Below are 17,903 nucleotides of genomic sequence, written 5' to 3'. Positions count from 1 at the left end.
TTCCCCTCGTGCGACATGTAATAGCCTCAGTCTACCTGTTACCTGTTGAATGCATGTACCAATGCTTCTCCCCGCGTACAACTCTGGTATGATGATGTTTCTTGTCTAAATGCATATTTATCGCTGGATGAGTGTGATAAATTGATATAAGTATACGATTATGTTGGTTATGATGGAAATATATTGTTTAACGTTTAATTTGATTTAAATGAAGTACATCGTGGCGCTAACTGATTAGCATCGTATGTTTAGTGTATACCAGAGAGGGAGAAGCTGTCGCCTGTGATCCACTGAGTGGTTCTCCTGTTGCAGGTATGTTGCTTATTTCATTTTGTCTTAAAAAGAAAAGAGATCTAGTTGCTCCTTAATGAATGCATATTGTGCATAGAGTATTAAGGGGAAGAATCCATTTTAATGGTTTATGATATGCATAACGCACGTGGTGCGGCATGCATACGGTAAGATATTAGATATTTTGGATATTTCATTTCATTACGTAATGTGTAAAATATAGATTTATTGATATGAATGGTATTTTATATATATATATATATATATATGTATGAGTTGAGGTCAAAAGTTTACATCCCCCTTTCAGAATCTGCAAAATGTTTATTATTTTACCAAAATAAGAGGGATCATACAAAATGCATGTTATTGTTTATTTAGTGCTGACCTGAATAAGATATTTCACATAAAAGATGTTTACATATAGTCCACAGGAGAGAATAATAGTTGAATTTATAAAAATGACCCCGTTCAAAAGTTTACATCCCCTTGATCCCTCTTATTTTGGTAAAATAATAAACATTTTGCAGATTCTGAAAGGGGGATGTAAACTTTTGACCTCAACTGTGTGTGTGTGTGTGTGTGTGTGTGTGTGTGTGTATATATATATATATATATATATATATGTTATAGTATATAAATGTTTAATTGAATAAATATGTAAATGTAAAATAGAATATAAAACACTGTAATATGTAAATTGTAAAGTATTAATAAGTATATTGATGTATCATAAGGAAGACACAAAGTCTGTATATTGTGATCAGTTTTTTTATTTACATGTATTTCAGTTTTTTTGTTTAATTGATTATGTAATAGCCTCAGTCTACCTGTTAAGAGGCTAATGAATGCATGTACCGATGCTTCTCCCCGCATACAACTCTGTGTATACCGGAGAGGGAGAAGCTGTCGCCTGTGATCCACTAATTAGTTCTCCTGTTGCAGATTAAAGCCAGAGCTGGATCTCATTCTGTGTGGTCTTTGTATGACTGCGTCCCGGTCCAGACCCACTACACTTGCACAAAAAAATAATGCAGTGGGATATTAATCATGTGTGCAAGAGAGTTCTGGCTGCTTTAAATGTATGTTGAAATTTTGTTTGATTTAGTGTAGTTTCAGCAGCAGTTGGTAGTGTTTCATATGTTTCATAATTTTTTTTTTCCCCAAAGTGACAGATTACTGATAGAAGGGAAAAGAAATGTCCATTTTTAGCCTTCCATTGTGAACATTAACCAGGGCCTCTGGATCTGTTGGAAAAACTCTAGAGACAATATTTTTGAACTCCTTCACCATGAATAAGACCAAACCCATGCACCTATCAACAAAGACATTCAAGCTATCAGTGTTCAGCAAACTATTAATTTCCTCAATCATGCTGTTGACTAATCTAATGTTATTAGTGTATAATGTGTTGATTTTTGCAGCAACTTTATCAAGGAAATCAGACTGGATCATGTCAATGAATTCCTGTGTTTTCTCAACAGCCTCTTGCAGGGCTTGACCCAGCTTCTCAAGAATCACATCAAGACTCTCCAGCTGCTTTATCATATTCACACTGTGGGTCAGGGCATTTTCCATATAACCAAGGATTTCATCTCCAGTTAAGGTCTCACCATTAGGCAGGACTATCCTGATAGTCTTAACAGTGGATGAGAAATGGGCTTTTAGGTTGTCAGTGATTGCATTAGTGATTGCATTAATAACTTCTTCAAACAATACAGCAATGCTGGTTTTGATTTGCTGGCAGATCTCAGGCAGTGTAGTTTGCTTGATACCAGGCAGCTTAATCTGAGTCTCCCTCAGGAAGGTGACAACAGCATTAAGTAGTTGCTGAATGGCCTTCTGGTGCTGAACAACAACATTTCTGAATAAAACAGAAAGCTGGCTAAGATCGGGAGCATGATTGTATGAAATAGTGTAGGCTTCAGTTAGGGCACTGACAAGAGCTGTCTTCAGTCCATTGATGGCACCAAGAATACCATATTTTTCTGCAAAATTGGTAATAGTAGATGTGATGAAAGGCAATCTCTCTTTCAGGCCAAGGAGCATCTCTTTGGGTGCTTCCAGGTTGCAGTCAGCCTGGAAATGTATTTTTTCACCTCCATTTGCAGCAACATTTACAATCAGGATATCAATATCATTTTCAGGTGCAGACTGTAAAAGAAAACAACAATTAATAAAAAAAAAGAAAAGTGTATTATCAAATAAACTGTAGAGGGACTTAAAAAAAGTTACTAACCACATAATGACCATAGAGGCGTGAAGTCAATTGAGATGGAATCTTGCCCTGGAGCTGAAAACCAAGGAAGCCGGCTGATGGTGAGGAAATTGAAGCAGTCACTCCCTCTCTCTTAGCAGCATAACGAAGGTTCACATCAGTAAAAGTTGGGCTGGTGATGTCAAAATTCAGGGTATGGCTGGGATCACTGAAATATAATTTAACATCATTCAAGATATAGTTGCTTAAAATGTTACTTATAAATATAGTGTACCACTAGAAAATGCAGTTTTACCTTGGTGTAAAAATACTGTTGAAGTCTATGGTGAAATCATTATGTTCAAGGAAAGCCTTAGCTCTGGCATTGAGGACTTCATTTTCCACAGCAGTACTGAGATAACCTATTGTAGATCAAAGCACAAATTACAGATTAATTAGTAAAATTTCCTTCAACTATATTTCTTTTTAGAACACATTTGCTTTTATCATTAATGGATAGTAAATACTTACTGTCAAGATCATATTCCAGAAGTACAACTGGAGACTTGGATGAGGATTTGAAAACAACTTTGAAGATTGGGGCATCACTTTCCATCTCAACCACAATATTTGTGCTATACACTGGAGAGACCATTTTTGTGCTATAGGAGATCTTCTGCCTGAAGAGAGTCATGTCAACAACTGTCTTCTCGTAGATGGTGAAGTCACCAAGGGAGGTTGGTTGAGACAGGTCAAATTCTACATCGGCAACAAGGGAGCTCACTGGAGCCAAATCAACAGTAGCTTTGACAGCATGCTTACCCTTTGTGTTGAATGTGGCAATGTTGACTTCATTGTTGGAAATGATATTCATGACAGTGTACACACGGGTAAGTGTTGACTCCATGTCAAAGTTTTCATTGACATCAAACTCTACTTTGAGATCCCCATGATTAACATTTACATTACAAATAGTCTTCAGTTTGGAACGCAGTACTTCACCAGTCATGTGCATGGTTGCCTCATTATCCAAATCTCCCTTCACAATGCCAGTTTCCAGAAACATTCCATCAATCATACCCTTTGTGGTGGACTCAATAGAAATGTAGGGAGCAACTCCATCTACCTTCAAAGTGTGTTCAACAGCACCACCACCAACAGCCTTAATAATGGGAAGGTCAAATTTTTGTTTGATTGTTAGTGTAGATGCTGCATTTGGATGGGTTTTGGTGTCTGCAAGCAGCTTGTGGTTAACTTCAATGCTAAGGATGGGCAGATTCATGTTTGCAACCGTGGTCACTGCTGCTGCAGCATCCAAATTTTCTGTGTTCACTGTCAAAGTGCTGTTATGGGTTCCTTCAATGTAAGCATTCTTCAGAGATAAAGCATTAGCCAGTTTCAATCCTCTCTTTAAGGTGAGGCTGCTTGTACCCTCAAGTTTGGCCTTCAATTCTTCAAACACAGAGGTAGACGTAGCAGCAATGCGGATGACAAGGTCATTATCTCCATATATTCCAACACTGGTAATTAGGTTGATAATAGAAGTCTTGAAAGACATCTCAGAGATTAAGTTGCCTACAGCAGGAACACTAATGAAACCAAGATCAATGACTGGTGCAGACCTGCTCTTTTGGTACACAATTTTTGCATTTACATCAACAGTCGGCTTGGTTGTATAAAGGTACTTAAGGCCACTACTCTCATACAAGTTGACATCATTGATGGCTGGGATTGTTAAATCAATGACTGGTATAACAATTTCTGGAATGCTAATCGGAACAGTTAGGAACTCCAGGTCAGCCTCACCATTTACAGCAGTGTAAATTCCTGTCTCAACATTGTTGTTGTCTACTGTGAAGTTATAGCTGTATTTGTTCTGGCCGAAGCGCAAAAGTGCTGCAGTGTTAATATGCTGCTTCTTGGAGTTGAGAATTAAAGCATAGTCGTTCTGAAGATCAAATTTGGTGGAAAGGGGCTCTTGGAGACTTACTTTGCCATTGCCCTTGTTCTGGATATCAACAATGACTTCAATAGGTTGGACCTTGATGTTAACAGCATTGGACAGAGAACCACTTACAGCTCCCGTAAGCTCTGTGTCATGTGTTGCTTCCACTTCGACCTTCATACTACCAAGGTGAGCCTTTCCAGATGCTGCCATTATACTGTTTTTGATGAATAGAGATTGAGTCTCTATTCTGCCACTGAAGTCAATATGGCTAAGGGCAACTGCCTCAACATTCAATGCCTCTTTGAACTTTAGGACGGCACTGTCTGTGTCACCAGTAAAGGTCAATTTAACACTTGTTGGTGCAATAATGCAGAGCAGGTCACTCTTGTGGGTGACCTCATCAGAGTAGCCAGAAAGAGCAAATGTTCCCGTGCCTGCATTTCCAACTTTCAGCTGAATTGTGGCATCCTTCTGGAAAACTAATGCTGACTGGGTCAGAGCAGCCTCATTGGTCAGTGATAGGAAGGGAATGTTCACTCGGTGCTTGTAAGATGTATCAAAAGACCCTGACATTCCACCTTCCACTGCAAAGAAAGCTTTGTTAATGATGTCTGCTGTGTAGGGTGTGGTAGTCACTCTCACAGTTGTTTGGGCAGTGGCCTGGGCAGAGAGGCCATATAATGTTACTGAGGCCTGGTGTTCAACCATAACGGCACTATGTATGAACTTTAGAGTATCAGCAATAATCACACGGCTCATTCTTGGTAGACCAATGCGCATAGTGGCATCTAGATTATAGTTTAGAATCTTAAAGCTTGAAGATTCCCCCACAGAATTAATAAGTGCTATAAATTGATGCATTTGTTCACTGTCAGTGGAATTTCGAACTTCAACAGATGTGCTCAGGGCATAAATGGGGCTGCTGACCCTGATCCTGCCATGGAGCTTTCCAAGCGCAGGCAAAGTCAGTGTATTGGGGATTTTTGGCAGCTTGATCTCAGGAATTTGAAGAGGGATGTCAAGAATGTGGTTATCGTTTAATTTAGGGATGGCAGGCAAGGAAATATGTGGTAAAGTAACCACTGGCAGTCTGAAGGTCGAGAGGTCAGGCAAGTTCACTGTGAGTTTTCCAATGTAAACATTATTATCAAATATCTCAATATTAAAGTTGATAACGAAGTCAGCAAGTTCTATGAGTCTTTGTTTGATATCATCATAAGTGATGGTGATTGCTGGGACAGTGTAGGATCCCAGAATGGTGAACTGTGGAAGGTTAAACTGTACAGGGAACTCAGCCTCCTGAAGTTGCTGCAAACTGAATTTCCTGGGAGGAAGAACCAGGTCAGTCAGTGGGACAGTGAAGGAAGGTATCTCAATTTCAGAAGTCTTGAGGGCTTTTACAATATTGTCAATGATTTGCTTCAGTTCTGTTACAATTTGTTGATCACCAAGGACTTTTGTGGCCACTTCAACATAGTCATTAAATGCATTAGTGAGTACAGACAAAACCTTGTTATAGATATCACTCACTTTCTGCAAAGCCTGTAGCAGTTCTCCTCTGATGTCCATATCAATAATGTCCTGCTTGACCTTCTCAGCAATTGTCTTAATGTCATTAAGGACAAGAGTGTCAATGAGATTTTTCACTGTTTTTATGACGTCTGAGACTTTGGCTGATTTTAGCTCTTCCAAGAAAGAAGACATAGATGACAGCGCATGGTTAATGAATTCTCTAGTTGCCTCAAGTTTCTGGGGAAGCTCAAGTGACACAATAAGGTTGTTAAGTTCTGTTGTAAACTCACTGAGTTTTTGATTAGCCTTGTCTACGAATGCATTGTATTCAAATGACTTCACTGATTTAACAAAAGCCTCAATTAATTTGTTCAAATCATCAATAATCTCCTTTATGTCAGTTGTCTTCAGGTAGGTGAGGGCATCATCCAGCATGTGTGGGAAAGGAATGTGAATTGATTTCAGAGTGTTACCAAGGACTTGGATTGTTTCATCAATTTTGAACTGTTTGATGAGTTCCAGAAGCTTATCCAAAAATTCTTCAGTCCTCTTGTCAAGCTCATATTTCATGAGAACTTCTCTAAAGTTGCTGTAGATAACTTTACACCTGCCAATGATGTCCAGTTCAGTGATTAGCTGCTTTAGTGTATCAGCAATCTTGCTGATATCTTCTCTGGAAAATTTGGCAAGCAGATGCTCTGTGTATATCTCAGTTGTTTTAATGATGTTTTGCATTTTGTCCACAAACTGAGCCTTATCAAAATCTGCGACCACATTCTTCAGGTCTGTCACATACTGCTGTAGATGCAATTTAATGACATTCAGTTTTTCAATATCATAGAATACAGGAATGCTGCTGTCTTCCAGTTTAGTCATATCAATCTGCTTAATCACATTTTCAATGGCTTCAATGACAGCAAGGAGCATACTCCTGATGTCATATTGTTCAGTGAATGAAGTTACCTTCTGCATAACTGTGTCAGATAGGGCACCACTCAAAATCAATTCCTGTACTTCACTGACACGAGTACTTAACTCAGCCATAGCCTTCAGTGTGACAGTCCTCAGTTTACTCACAGCAGCCTCCAGCTCCTCTGTAGTGATTGGACAGTTGTGAACAAATGTAATCAGGCTCCTTTTAAGCTGGTCAACTTTTCCTTCAAGATTAAATTCAGTTACAGTATCAGTGAAGTGCTGTAGAAGGGTCTGAATCTTAACAATAAATTCCTCTCTTTTTATGTAATCCTGAAGTGCCTCAATGAGAGTCACAGATGTGATTTTGAGGTTTTCCAAGACTGCAGGCAGACTTTCCAGAAGTGGCAGGTTGATAACATGACCCTCTGTGTTCTTATCATACTGGATTAGAGCTGACATAGAGAAATCTTGGCTTTCTCTAAATGTGACTACTCCAGCCACTTCCAGTCCAATCTTATTGTGGTTGTTATAAGCATTGAGTTCTTGGTTGAATACATTGTTGTTTATTTTAGACCTTACTGTTACTGTTGCTGATTGCTCAGAAAGTGACAGTTGGGTGTCAACCTTTTTATCAAAGTTGGCCTCAAAAATCACATTATTGTTCAATTCATGTGTAGTTGATAACCTACATTCATGGGAGTGGGCAAGAGCAAGTGGCTCTGCCTTTAGAAGGACTTTGGTGTACACCTGGGCACTATGTTTTCCGTACAGATACAGCTCCCCATCACCATTGGCAAGGGCATGCAAATTAAAGGTGAATGGAGCAGCACTGGCCTGAAGGGTGGTGGAGAAGCGAAGAAGTTGGGAACTGAAGCGTGCATTATTGTTCATTCTTACACCAAGTCCAACAATCTCCATCTCAGTGTCATGACTCATGTGAGCTCCAACGAGTTTTCCAGTTGTACTGCACTTAGCATTTCCAGTCAGATCTGCAAGTTTGATTTCACACGTGTTTTTCAGCTCTATATCAGAGGCAAGCTTCAAATGACTTGTCACACCAGCAGTTGCAGTGTAAGGTTCTGCCTGAACTGAGATGTCATATATGTACCATATATCCTGGGCAAAGTCAACTCGAGACTTAGAAGTTAAATCTATGGAAAACATTGTGGAAGATATGGAGTTGGTATTATCAATAGCCATGTCTTTAAAATTTCCTTTTGTCTCAGCTGATAGAGAAAATTTAGAAGAATGAAGGATACCATTGAAGGTATTCTTAAGAGTAAGCAGGCTATCCACTGATGTGGTGCCACTGGTAGCCAGGCCATTATTGTCCAAGGTCACAGTGGCTTGGTGAGTAGCTGTGTGTTCAGCTAGCTTCACAGATGCATCACTGTTTACAGTCAGACCATTAATATTGAGAGTTGCAACAATCAGGGAGTTAATATGGTCTTCAGAATGACTGGATGTTGTTTCAATTTTGATGCTGATGTCTTCAGCACCAAGGTTTGCTTCAGCATTATTACGTATTTTCAGCCCCAGAACCAATGCCTCTGATTTAAGAGCACACTTTGATCTCATGAGAGTAACTTCAGCATTGTGTGTCAGCATATCCTCAAATGCAGCTGAGTTTGATACAACTGATAGCTCTCCATTAACAAAGCTTGCTACAATTTTGTTCTGAGCCTGGAAAGGACTAACTTCTAATGTCGAATCAATTCTTGCCTCTGGCTTAAATGGGAAGAGAGCAAGTGACTGTGTGAGGGTGACATCACCGTCAATAGGACCAGTCACAAAGGATCCTTTAAAGTGGCTATCTCCAGAGATCTCTTCTGTACTGACTCCCGCTTGGCCTGTATGTTCCAGAGAAAACTTTACATTGAAGGGACTGGTGGCTTCAAGCTTGCTGCTTGATTTTATACTGATTTTCTCCTTCAGTTGTATTTCTTCAGCAATGTTGATTCTGGCATTAATGAGCTTGTGATTGACAGCAGTGTTCATCTCTGCCCTTATTGTATCAGTCATTGTTCCAGTAATGAAGGCTGATCCTGTGCAGAAACCAAATTATTTAATTAGATATGTTCTGTTTTTTTTCTGGACAACTTTTTATAAACTTTTCTCGCTCATTATGTGACAGATACCCCATAATTCTATCTAAAAGTACAGTTATACAGTAAAATCTACCTTCAATTCCAAGGGAGAGGAGATCTACAGGGCCAGATCCAGTTACACCAACTCTAGCAGAATAGCTTTGATGTTCATCAGAATCTCTACCAGCAGACACATTTGCCTCCAGATTGTAGAGGTTGCTGCGAAGCTTACTGGCCACTTCTGCCTTTCCAAGCGTGGGCAGATAAAAAGTCAGGGTCTTAGGAACAAAGACCTCAGGCAGTGGAACTTTAATAGAGGCAATCTTTAGACCAAGCTGAGGCACAGCCAGATTTGGTGTGGTGAGAGCAGGAGGAAAGTTCAGATCCTTGGACGATTTGCCACCAAGAGGCACTGGCAGGGTGATGGTGTAGTAATCCTTTCCAAAGTTGTACTTCACATCTGCCTCACTGTTGAAAGAAAATACGTGTTACTAGTACTATATATCCTCACAAATAGTAACACCTAATTGCTATTATTTTTTTTATTTTGCAGTGTTTTATTTACTATAGCTATTTGGTTAGTTTTGTAGGACAAAGTTTAACAAATACGGGGTTCACTCACATATTTAAAAACAGCGTTTCAGGCACCTCAAACTCAGGGAGGGAAGGAACCCTTAGGTTTTCCACATATGGGATCTTAGAAGCTTCAATATAGGAATTTGTGGCCTGCAAAATAACAGATAGAGATTGGGTTGTACTACTTATATTTTACACAGAATTTATTTTCTGAATTTCTGAAATTATTTCACTTCAAATTCAGTTTCATAAACTTTACGTCCTCTTAAAACATAATTAGCACATAATTAGGCCAGAGTGAACACAATTCACACTTTACAAAAATATTTGGCTCAACCCCAATAGGTTCCACCTAATTTTCAGGTACTTAATTGTTCCAAGTACAACAGTTCTATTACATTGTATTTTATTTCCAAGAAAGGAAATATAGATGACAGGCAGCTGAAAAATTGGAACAAACGGAATTTTTAAGTCTTGTTATTTAAGTGATTGAGATAATAATAGCTCGGTATACATGCTGATGCTTGGTTTATATAAAATCTTTTGTTCTGTAGGAGAATTTAAAATTGTCAGCACAAATGGACAGTTTTAGCCCAATAATATTTTTGTAAATATTTTTACAAATGACCGTTATATCAAGTAATATTTTTATCTTACCTCAACTGACGAGGCTAAAACATCACAGACCTTTGTTTTAGTCTGACCAATATAGTGTTCGAAGAGGCCTCTTATATCTGTCTTGATGGTGTCAAGTTTGGAAACAATGTTCTGTGTTTTAGAGCTGACATCTGACTTAATCTGAGCTTCAACTTTGTCAGGATCTAAAAAATAAAAATAAAAAATATATTCATATGCTCATACACTAAACCGTTATGTACTGTCATCCACTATCCCATGTGTCACAGACTCAGTTTAAAAGAAAATAGAAACAGTCAGAGAGACATAAGGTGTTGGAAGTAACAGTGAAATCCACGCACATCTCACTTCGGAAGAGCTCCTGGTTCCACAATGGATGACTTCATCAATAATATATACGTATCAAATGAGTATAATACCATTAGATGATTGAGAGAGTTTGGCATAGGATTGACTGGTTATGCACCTCTATTATTATTATTATTATTATTATTATTATTATTATTATAGTTGTTTGTAGAAACATACCATATTTTAGGATGAGTTTCTGCACAGAGGATGTATCAAGAAACTTGAGATCACTTTCAAGCTCCAGCGTCAGTTGTTCTTCACGCTTTAAACTGGCAGTCACTTTTGCATCAGCCTCAAGAGATGGGACAAGCAACTGAACCTGCAGCAGAGCATCTTTCATTGCCTCAATCCTGGAAGGGAGGATAGTAGTTTGAGATGATGTGAGTGTTCCACAGTGTAAATATGTTTTAAGCATGATGTATTGTAACTTGCATACAAATATACAGTTGTATAAATGCATACTTCGCCAGGCCAACCAGAGATGCCTGAGGGATGTTCTTGTTGATGAAGTCAATCTGGATGGAATGTGTGCCTTTGTCCTTAGTGCTTGGGTCTGCAGCACCAATTCTAACCCCAGCCTCAATATCATAGTCAGGGATTTGGAGTTCAGCAGAAACAGTATATGCCTTTCTGTTTAACGTGACCTTGGATGTGGCCTCAAAAGTCGTTCCTGGGTTTAGTGGAGGAAGATATTTTTTTGTTTTATTTAGAGATTTAGGCTTATATGCTGGTAGATTGAGGCATATTCTGCATCGTTAAAATTTATATTATGTATCATACCTTCAGCTTTTATACCAAATGTGACTTTGTCATTGTTGTCCTTATGTGCATAGTTAATAGTGGCTGTGTACTCAGAGACATCAGCTGTGGGATGCAGCTCAATAGCAAACCTAAATACAGGAAGAACTAGTTCAGAATTTACACAGACACATTCACATGGGGACAGAGTAGGAGAGAGAGAGAGAGAGAGAGAGAGAGAGAGTTGCTTACTTGCTATCACCAGAAAGAGGGAAGTATGGGGAGGCATCGTTGAACATGGCATCTGAGTACTGAAGTGCACTGCAGTATTTCACACCAGGGAAGAGAGGTGTGCATTCATTCACATCAGTATGGTCCATCATAGCAGGAATGGTTTTAGTTTTATCACCAGCGACAGACACCATGGAGTTGCTGTACAGATTACAAAACAAGATATAATACTGTATATATAATATAAAAATATAATGTTGTATATATAATACTGTACTAATAATACTGTAATTATACCATATTCATATTTTGTTTTATGCTTGTGGTTCATTTCTATGTTCAATTAAATTTATTTATATAGCGCTTAAATAGACATTGTCACAAAACAGCTTCACAGAAATCCAGGTGGGGATCAAAACGTTATGAAGAAATGTTTTACCTCACGCTGAGAACCTTAACTGGACTTTCAGGAGCAGGGATGGTCAGCTTGATCTGATTGTGGGTTATGGCAACTTTAGCTCTCATACCACTCTCATGGTAGATGTTGGTGTGCATCTCCAGGCCAGATTGAACGTAGTCCGGGAGGTGAGCACCAATTTCAGTCACAAATTCAACACCAGCAGAAGGCATAAAAGCAATCTCACTCTGGTGATTACAACAAAGGCATAGTTTAAATTAATTGTTGCAACATTAATTATATCCCTCTAAAATGCTTTTTTGAAAAGTAATAGATACCATATCTGGGCTAATTCTGAGTCCTCCTTTAACACCAGGTGTAAAGGTACCAGACAAAGCCACCCTCAGTGGAAGACCAGGACCAGTAGGCAGGTAGAACTCATTGTCCATGAAGATGTAATGAAGGAAAAGCTCATTGTCAGCACTTGAGAACAGGTTCTTGACAAACTGGATGACAAAGTAAAAATAAACAAATTTTATTTTTCACCCATTAATTCTGTTATGCAAATATATTTGTCAATAAACAGAATTTGCTTCTTATTATGTTGCATATTGATATTATTCAATGGATAAATTTTTTTAGTCTTCTGTAAGTGTTTATATTTGATATGCTGTTGCTGTCTTTCCCCTAGCTACTTGGATTCTTTGTTACATCTAAACCATTAGAGACTTACTTGCAGGTTAACAGAATACACTTTACTTCACACCTTGTGTTGCAGCGTAAATAGATATCTTATGTATAGGATATGAGTTACCTGGCAGTTCTGTTTGGTTTTGCAGTCACTTTGAAAATGAGTTTGTGGATTTGTTTTTTTTTTTAATTATTACCTTACTTGTTGGCTGGATGGATAATTGTATTTATAAATATTGCACATGAATTTTTATTAATGTACTCTAGTTTCTTTACCCATTTATGAAATCAAGGTCTGAAAACCAGTACTCACATCAGTGGGGAACATCCTCAGGAGGTTTTCAGCCACCTGTGTCACAGAGTAGGCCATTTCTTCCAAATCTTTGGTTTTAAGATAACCAAGCTCAGCACCTAGCAACCTCAGGTAGAGCATGGCTTCAGGGGCATCTTGGGACTTCAGATTCTTCATTAGCTTGTCAACATTTTTGCCGATTTCTTTGATGATATTTTTGGGTCCCTAGAAAAATTGTATACTAACCATGAAAATGTCCCTAACACACCAGCAGATATAAAGTAGAAGAAGGAGATGGAGGAGGAGGTGTAGGAGGATGAGAAGGATTCGGTCTTGCCCTAGAGCACTTTCTATCTGGATCCCAATACACCAACGCCTGTTAATTATATCTGACATACCTGTCTCTTTTTTCTGTCATTCAAGGCTGGGATCACGGTCTTGAGGATCTCATTAACTTGGGAAGGCATCTTATCAGTAGCATAGTAAATAGTCTTCATCACAGTATCAGGAAAGAAACCATTAGGTCCAAACAAAGCCTCAACAGTTGGCTCAAGTCCCTTACCCTCCATACCAACCTGAAAGTGAGAAGAACAAATAATGAAAAATAAAGAAGCTACATACGATGGAGTTAGAGATTGAGCTTCTGCCTTTTAATTTTTTTGTGTACCTCAACCATGTCAATGTCATATCCGAAAGCATTAAGGGTCATTTCAAGCATGACTTCTGTAGGCAGTTTGTTTTCTCTGTCAAAGATCATGTTTCCCTCCAGAGATCCAATCTTGTAGTTACGAGAAAACTTAGTGGCATCCATGAGATTTCCAACCTCATTGCCTTGAAGGGTGTCAAGAATTTTCTGCCTCAGTCTAAGAAAAACAATGGAAAAAATAATTTTTTTAAATTTTTTGTTTATTTTTATTTTTGCTGTAGGCTAGTCTGGACTTCCCAGATTTAATTAAAAGTTATGTCTTACACAAAAGAGCTCTAATACAATAAGTGGTCTCAGTGTACATTCATGCAAAATAGGCTTTGTTTAATGTATTTTACTCACTCTTTGGTGTCTTGTGCAGTAGAGCTCAGAATGTTGGTAAGATGAGATATTACAAAGCTCTTGACCTGCAGGTTTTCTTCATTGGGTAGAGCTACGGTCAACTGTGCAAGTTCGGCAGGCTGAGGACCCTTCATCAGGATGAGGTAAGCAGCAATACGCTTCTGCACAGGAGCTGCTCCATCAAGGAGAACCTGCATTAGCACTGTTCTGCCCTGTAAAATTCAGTAGTGTTAAATTGATCAAAGGGAATCAAGCTGTGATGAGTGATGCTTTGCAGCTAGTGAGAGCAGTATACCTCTTCAGGGATGGGGGTCAGTCTGAAGACCTGGATGGCTGCTTGCTGAACCTCGGTGGAGGCAGCAGGTTGGTTAATGCACTGAATCACAGCTGACTTCAGGGCAGGACTTGCAGCACCCACAGCTTCAGCCATATTTCCAATTACCTTTACAAGACGGTATTACAGCATATGATTATATGTCTCCAGAAATATCAGGGATTCCAAACAGAGATTGAATAGAAATACAGTGAACCTACCCTTAGGGTCAGATAGATATGCTCCTGGTCACCTGTGCAGTCCCCAATATTTTCAAGGGTATAATCTGCCACTGCCTGGATTTCAGGGGTGACTCTTCCTTCTGCCTTATAGAGCCTATATAACATGAAAAAAGTAATATGCAAGTAGTAACAACTCAGTGGTGGATTCAAGATGATTTAAATGATTATTTATCCGTGTTTTAATACACCACCTCCTAACAGCATTGCTGGTAGCATAGTAAATGAGTTTGCTTGACTTAAACTTGGCCATCTCCAGCATTTCCTTGACAAGCACACGAGAGGGGTTGGGCACCATACCAATGGCATAGACTGCAGCGTCAATTTCAGTGGCTGAACTTTTGAAGGTCCTGAGGACTTGCATCAAGGCACTGCTGCACTCTGGGGTGCCACACTGGAACAGAGCCTGGTAGGTCAGGGAAGGAGATATTTCCAGAGCCTCTGGCAAAGCGGCAGACAGCGTATCAGCATTCATCTTGCGGATCACAGCTACAAGCTTGTAAGCCAGGTGTGCTCTCTTTTGTCCATTGGCGGTGTGGGAAAGGCCGGACAGCTCCCTCAGAACAACAAGGATGGCATTTTCATCTTGATTCGGGCTCATATCAACACTCTCATCAAGGTGCAGGGTCTTCATGTTGGCCTCTTCTAACAAAGATCAGAAAGTTTGAAGTCAGTACATCTTTCTGACATAACACATATTCAGTGCTCTTTCAGATGGGGCTTACTGTGATCAAACACTCTTTCGTTGTACTCAGTCAGTCCCAACAGAGACAGGGTCTGTTTGCCAACACTGGTAACTCCGTACCTCCCCCTGTTGATAATTAATGAGATTAAATTGTGTGATAGTGATTAAAATGATTACAATTCGGAGCAACCTTCCTGAAGCTATGGTTTAAATTACTCACTTATAAGAAAAGGGCACAAGCAGGTGGTCCTCAGTGCAAACACCAGAGGTCATGTGTTTCTGCTCATTGTCAAATTTGTAGCTGCAAGTCTGTTTGCTTCTGATCAACTGAGCAAGTGGGTAGTGCTGTAGGAGACAAAGGGGAAAGTCTTAAACCAGAGCATCTGAGCTTAACACACTGCCATAATGATATTTTAATCACACAGTTTGAGCAATTCACTTACAAGCCACTTGCAAAAAAATGACTTTTAGAGAGCTCACAATAAACTTACCATGCCTGTAATGATAGCCAGGGGGCTGGTGTGGTCCCTGATTGGCCTGAACTGGTCACATCTAGACAAGTCCCTGTTGAGGGTCACATCAGTGGCAATATCTTCCCTGGTGTTCACAGTGTAATCAGTCTTACACAGACCATAGATGGTAGGCTGGTTTGGGAACAAAGTTAAAATTATAGCTGGTTTATAGTAAACATAGCTTGTTTTATTCCAGCAGGAAGCCATAAGCATTTTTGGTGCTTTTATCTGAACTGACCATTTTCTTATTCTTTTCTTCTTGGAGCACAGGCACAGCCAGGGCAGAGATGATACCTCTCTTGATGTTCAGGATGTTGATTAGCTCATCATCCTCAGGAAAGAGCTTGATGTCATTGTCACCTTCTACAATGACCTTTAATGGGTTCCTGAGCAAGAAAGCAGAGATAAGTTGTTTTTTTTTTTTTTTTTTTTGCATATTATCAATTTCATGTCCCTCAACTTAAGGAATAATTCTTAATGGAATGAGTTTAAAAGTTTGCTTTTTTGACCTCATGTCTAGGCAGAAATCAAGCCTTGCCTTGGACATAAGTTTTCATAAATGCAATACATTAAAAACATTTTTGGTGTACAACTGAGACTAAACAAAACCCTCTGCACATAATTATTCCAACATACTTCTCCATTTGAGCCTTGAAAGTCTCAGCACCAGCAGTGGGTCCAAAGACTGCGTTTCCATCTGCATCAACATTGATGACCTCACTCAGTGTGCACTCCTTGGTGTGCACAATGAAGTGGCATGTGCCAGGAACCTCAATCTCGACCTGTAAAACATTAGTGTATGTAGAGTATGTAAGTGTCAGAGGCCATTTTTTCTAAAGTAGATTTTGGACAAATTTAGTTTGAACATTGAGGTCCTTTGTACCTTGCAGCTGAGTTTAGGTCCGTTGATTGCTCCATTCAGTGTGTTCAAAGTCTCAGCTTCATAGAGGTACTCATACTTCTGAAAGCTCTTGTACCTTTTAGCCACTATTGGGAGATAAGCAACATTGTTGAAGTTTTTTTTTTATAGAATCTACGGTACATGCCACAAATATAAGACACATTCAAAGGTGCAATTAATAGTTTGTTTTTTCATCATAATTGTTTATTAAGACAATGAAATCAAATGCTATTTATATGTTATATGTTACTTCATTATGTATTGCTTTATACTGATCCTTTATGTTTGAGTAATTTTCTATTACAGTAACATGTGGTACTTACAAAGACATACTGTTTCATCATCCTGAGCATCTGCAAGCAGAAAGAAACAAACAAATAAGACCAAAAATAACGAAATTGTTCAATATCAATAAAATAAATCATAGGAAGAGCTAGGTTCTTAATTTCTTTCTATGCATTTTTTTTTGTCTTACTATCCTTATGAGGAACTACCATTGACCAAATTGCTAATGCAGCTAATTAATGCTAACCTCAGTAACCAAAGGGCAAACTTTTGGATATTTTTTTAAAATTTTTAAAATTGTTTAATAAAAGCTGTATAGTGTTAGTAAAACAAAACAAAACAAAAAAAAATGTTCCTCATGGGAGCCAGACAAATGTCCCCACAAGGATAGAAAATCTGACAATTTTGTCCTTGTGGGGACATTTGTCTGGCTCCCAAGAGGAACATTTTTTTGTTTTGTTTTGTTTTGTTTTACCCTGGTTAACCAACAAGATATAGACATGCACACATGCACACACCTGCATACACAAATAAAGACACACGCACACGCACACACTCATTCTGCAGCTCCAAAACTAATGATGCAACTTCCTCCTACTTACATGTAAAGACGATGGTGCAGAAAAACAGCGGAACGAAGAGCTTCAAATGCTTCAAATTCCCCATAATGGGTTAAATAAAGCTCTTCCTTGCAATGGCAGTTGAGTACTCTAGATGGACTAATTCCTGCCTGTCTTTGCTGGTCTTTTATACCTCAGCAGACTTGCTGGAGTGGGAGATGGTTCAGCCCTGCTCCAAAGTTCAGACCATCCACCTCTGTGGGAGGACAGAGGACACATAAAATGGACTAGTTTCTTGTTGGCCAACTGATGGACAGATAGCAGAGTTTTGTTTTTTTTTGCTCTTATTCTCTTAGCTTTAATGATCCCATTCCTATATCAATTGTACCTTGCACCAGTGTACTTCATCAGTTTTAAGTGTAGTGTTACCTGATCACTAAATGAAATGGACAAAATAAAAATCAAATATACAAAATAAAAAGTGTGTTTAAATTATAATGCT

General features: G+C 38.9%; 1 protein-coding gene across 2 annotated transcripts; it reads right to left on the bottom strand.

Moving 5' to 3' along the window:
* Positions 1 to 1,045: 1,045 nt before the first annotated feature.
* On the bottom strand, positions 1,046 to 17,572 carry LOC113531999 (apolipoprotein B-100-like). 2 transcript variants are annotated; one of them, XM_053242169.1, is made up of 28 exons: positions 17,444 to 17,572; positions 16,880 to 16,909; positions 16,539 to 16,642; positions 16,292 to 16,437; positions 15,894 to 16,041; positions 15,635 to 15,787; positions 15,364 to 15,488; positions 15,184 to 15,269; positions 14,653 to 15,103; positions 14,441 to 14,555; positions 14,202 to 14,348; positions 13,907 to 14,118; positions 13,526 to 13,721; positions 13,257 to 13,433; positions 12,880 to 13,083; positions 12,215 to 12,382; positions 11,919 to 12,124; positions 11,501 to 11,680; positions 11,291 to 11,400; positions 10,973 to 11,180; positions 10,688 to 10,860; positions 10,181 to 10,344; positions 9,570 to 9,673; positions 9,042 to 9,415; positions 3,017 to 8,905; positions 2,802 to 2,907; positions 2,528 to 2,714; positions 1,046 to 2,442 (listed from the first exon to the last, which is right to left on the bottom strand). In XM_053242169.1, the coding sequence occupies exons 1-28, from the start codon at positions 17,505 to 17,507 to the stop codon at positions 1,465 to 1,467; spliced, it is 11,205 nt and encodes a 3,734-aa protein (XP_053098144.1). In that variant the 5' UTR covers positions 17,508 to 17,572; the 3' UTR covers positions 1,046 to 1,464. The 2 variants fall into 2 exon arrangements, with proteins under 2 accessions (XP_053098144.1, XP_053098145.1); XM_053242170.1 differs by having other exon boundaries at positions 14,653 to 15,100.
* Positions 17,573 to 17,903: the final 331 nt, after the last annotated feature.

This window comes from Pangasianodon hypophthalmus, chromosome 19 (genome assembly GCF_027358585.1).
Source record: "Pangasianodon hypophthalmus isolate fPanHyp1 chromosome 19, fPanHyp1.pri, whole genome shotgun sequence".
Classification (NCBI taxonomy): Eukaryota; Metazoa; Chordata; class Actinopteri; order Siluriformes; family Pangasiidae; genus Pangasianodon; species Pangasianodon hypophthalmus.
The sequence above is the reverse complement of the archived record's forward strand: the minus strand, read 5'-3'. Positions and strand labels throughout refer to the sequence as shown.

Excerpts from the sequence above, each read along its gene's own strand:
- LOC113531999 (XM_053242169.1), bottom strand. The coding sequence starts at position 17,507 with ATGGGGAATTTGAAGCATTTGAAGCTCTTCGTTCCGCTGTTTTTCTGC. Across the intron at positions 16,643-16,879 it reads TGATGAAACAGTATGTCTTT|TGGCTAAAAGGTACAAGAGC; the intron begins GTAAGTACCACA and ends ATCTCCCAATAG. Across the intron at positions 14,556-14,652 it reads ACCAGCAATGCTGTTAGGAG|GCTCTATAAGGCAGAAGGAA; the intron begins GTGGTGTATTAA and ends CATGTTATATAG.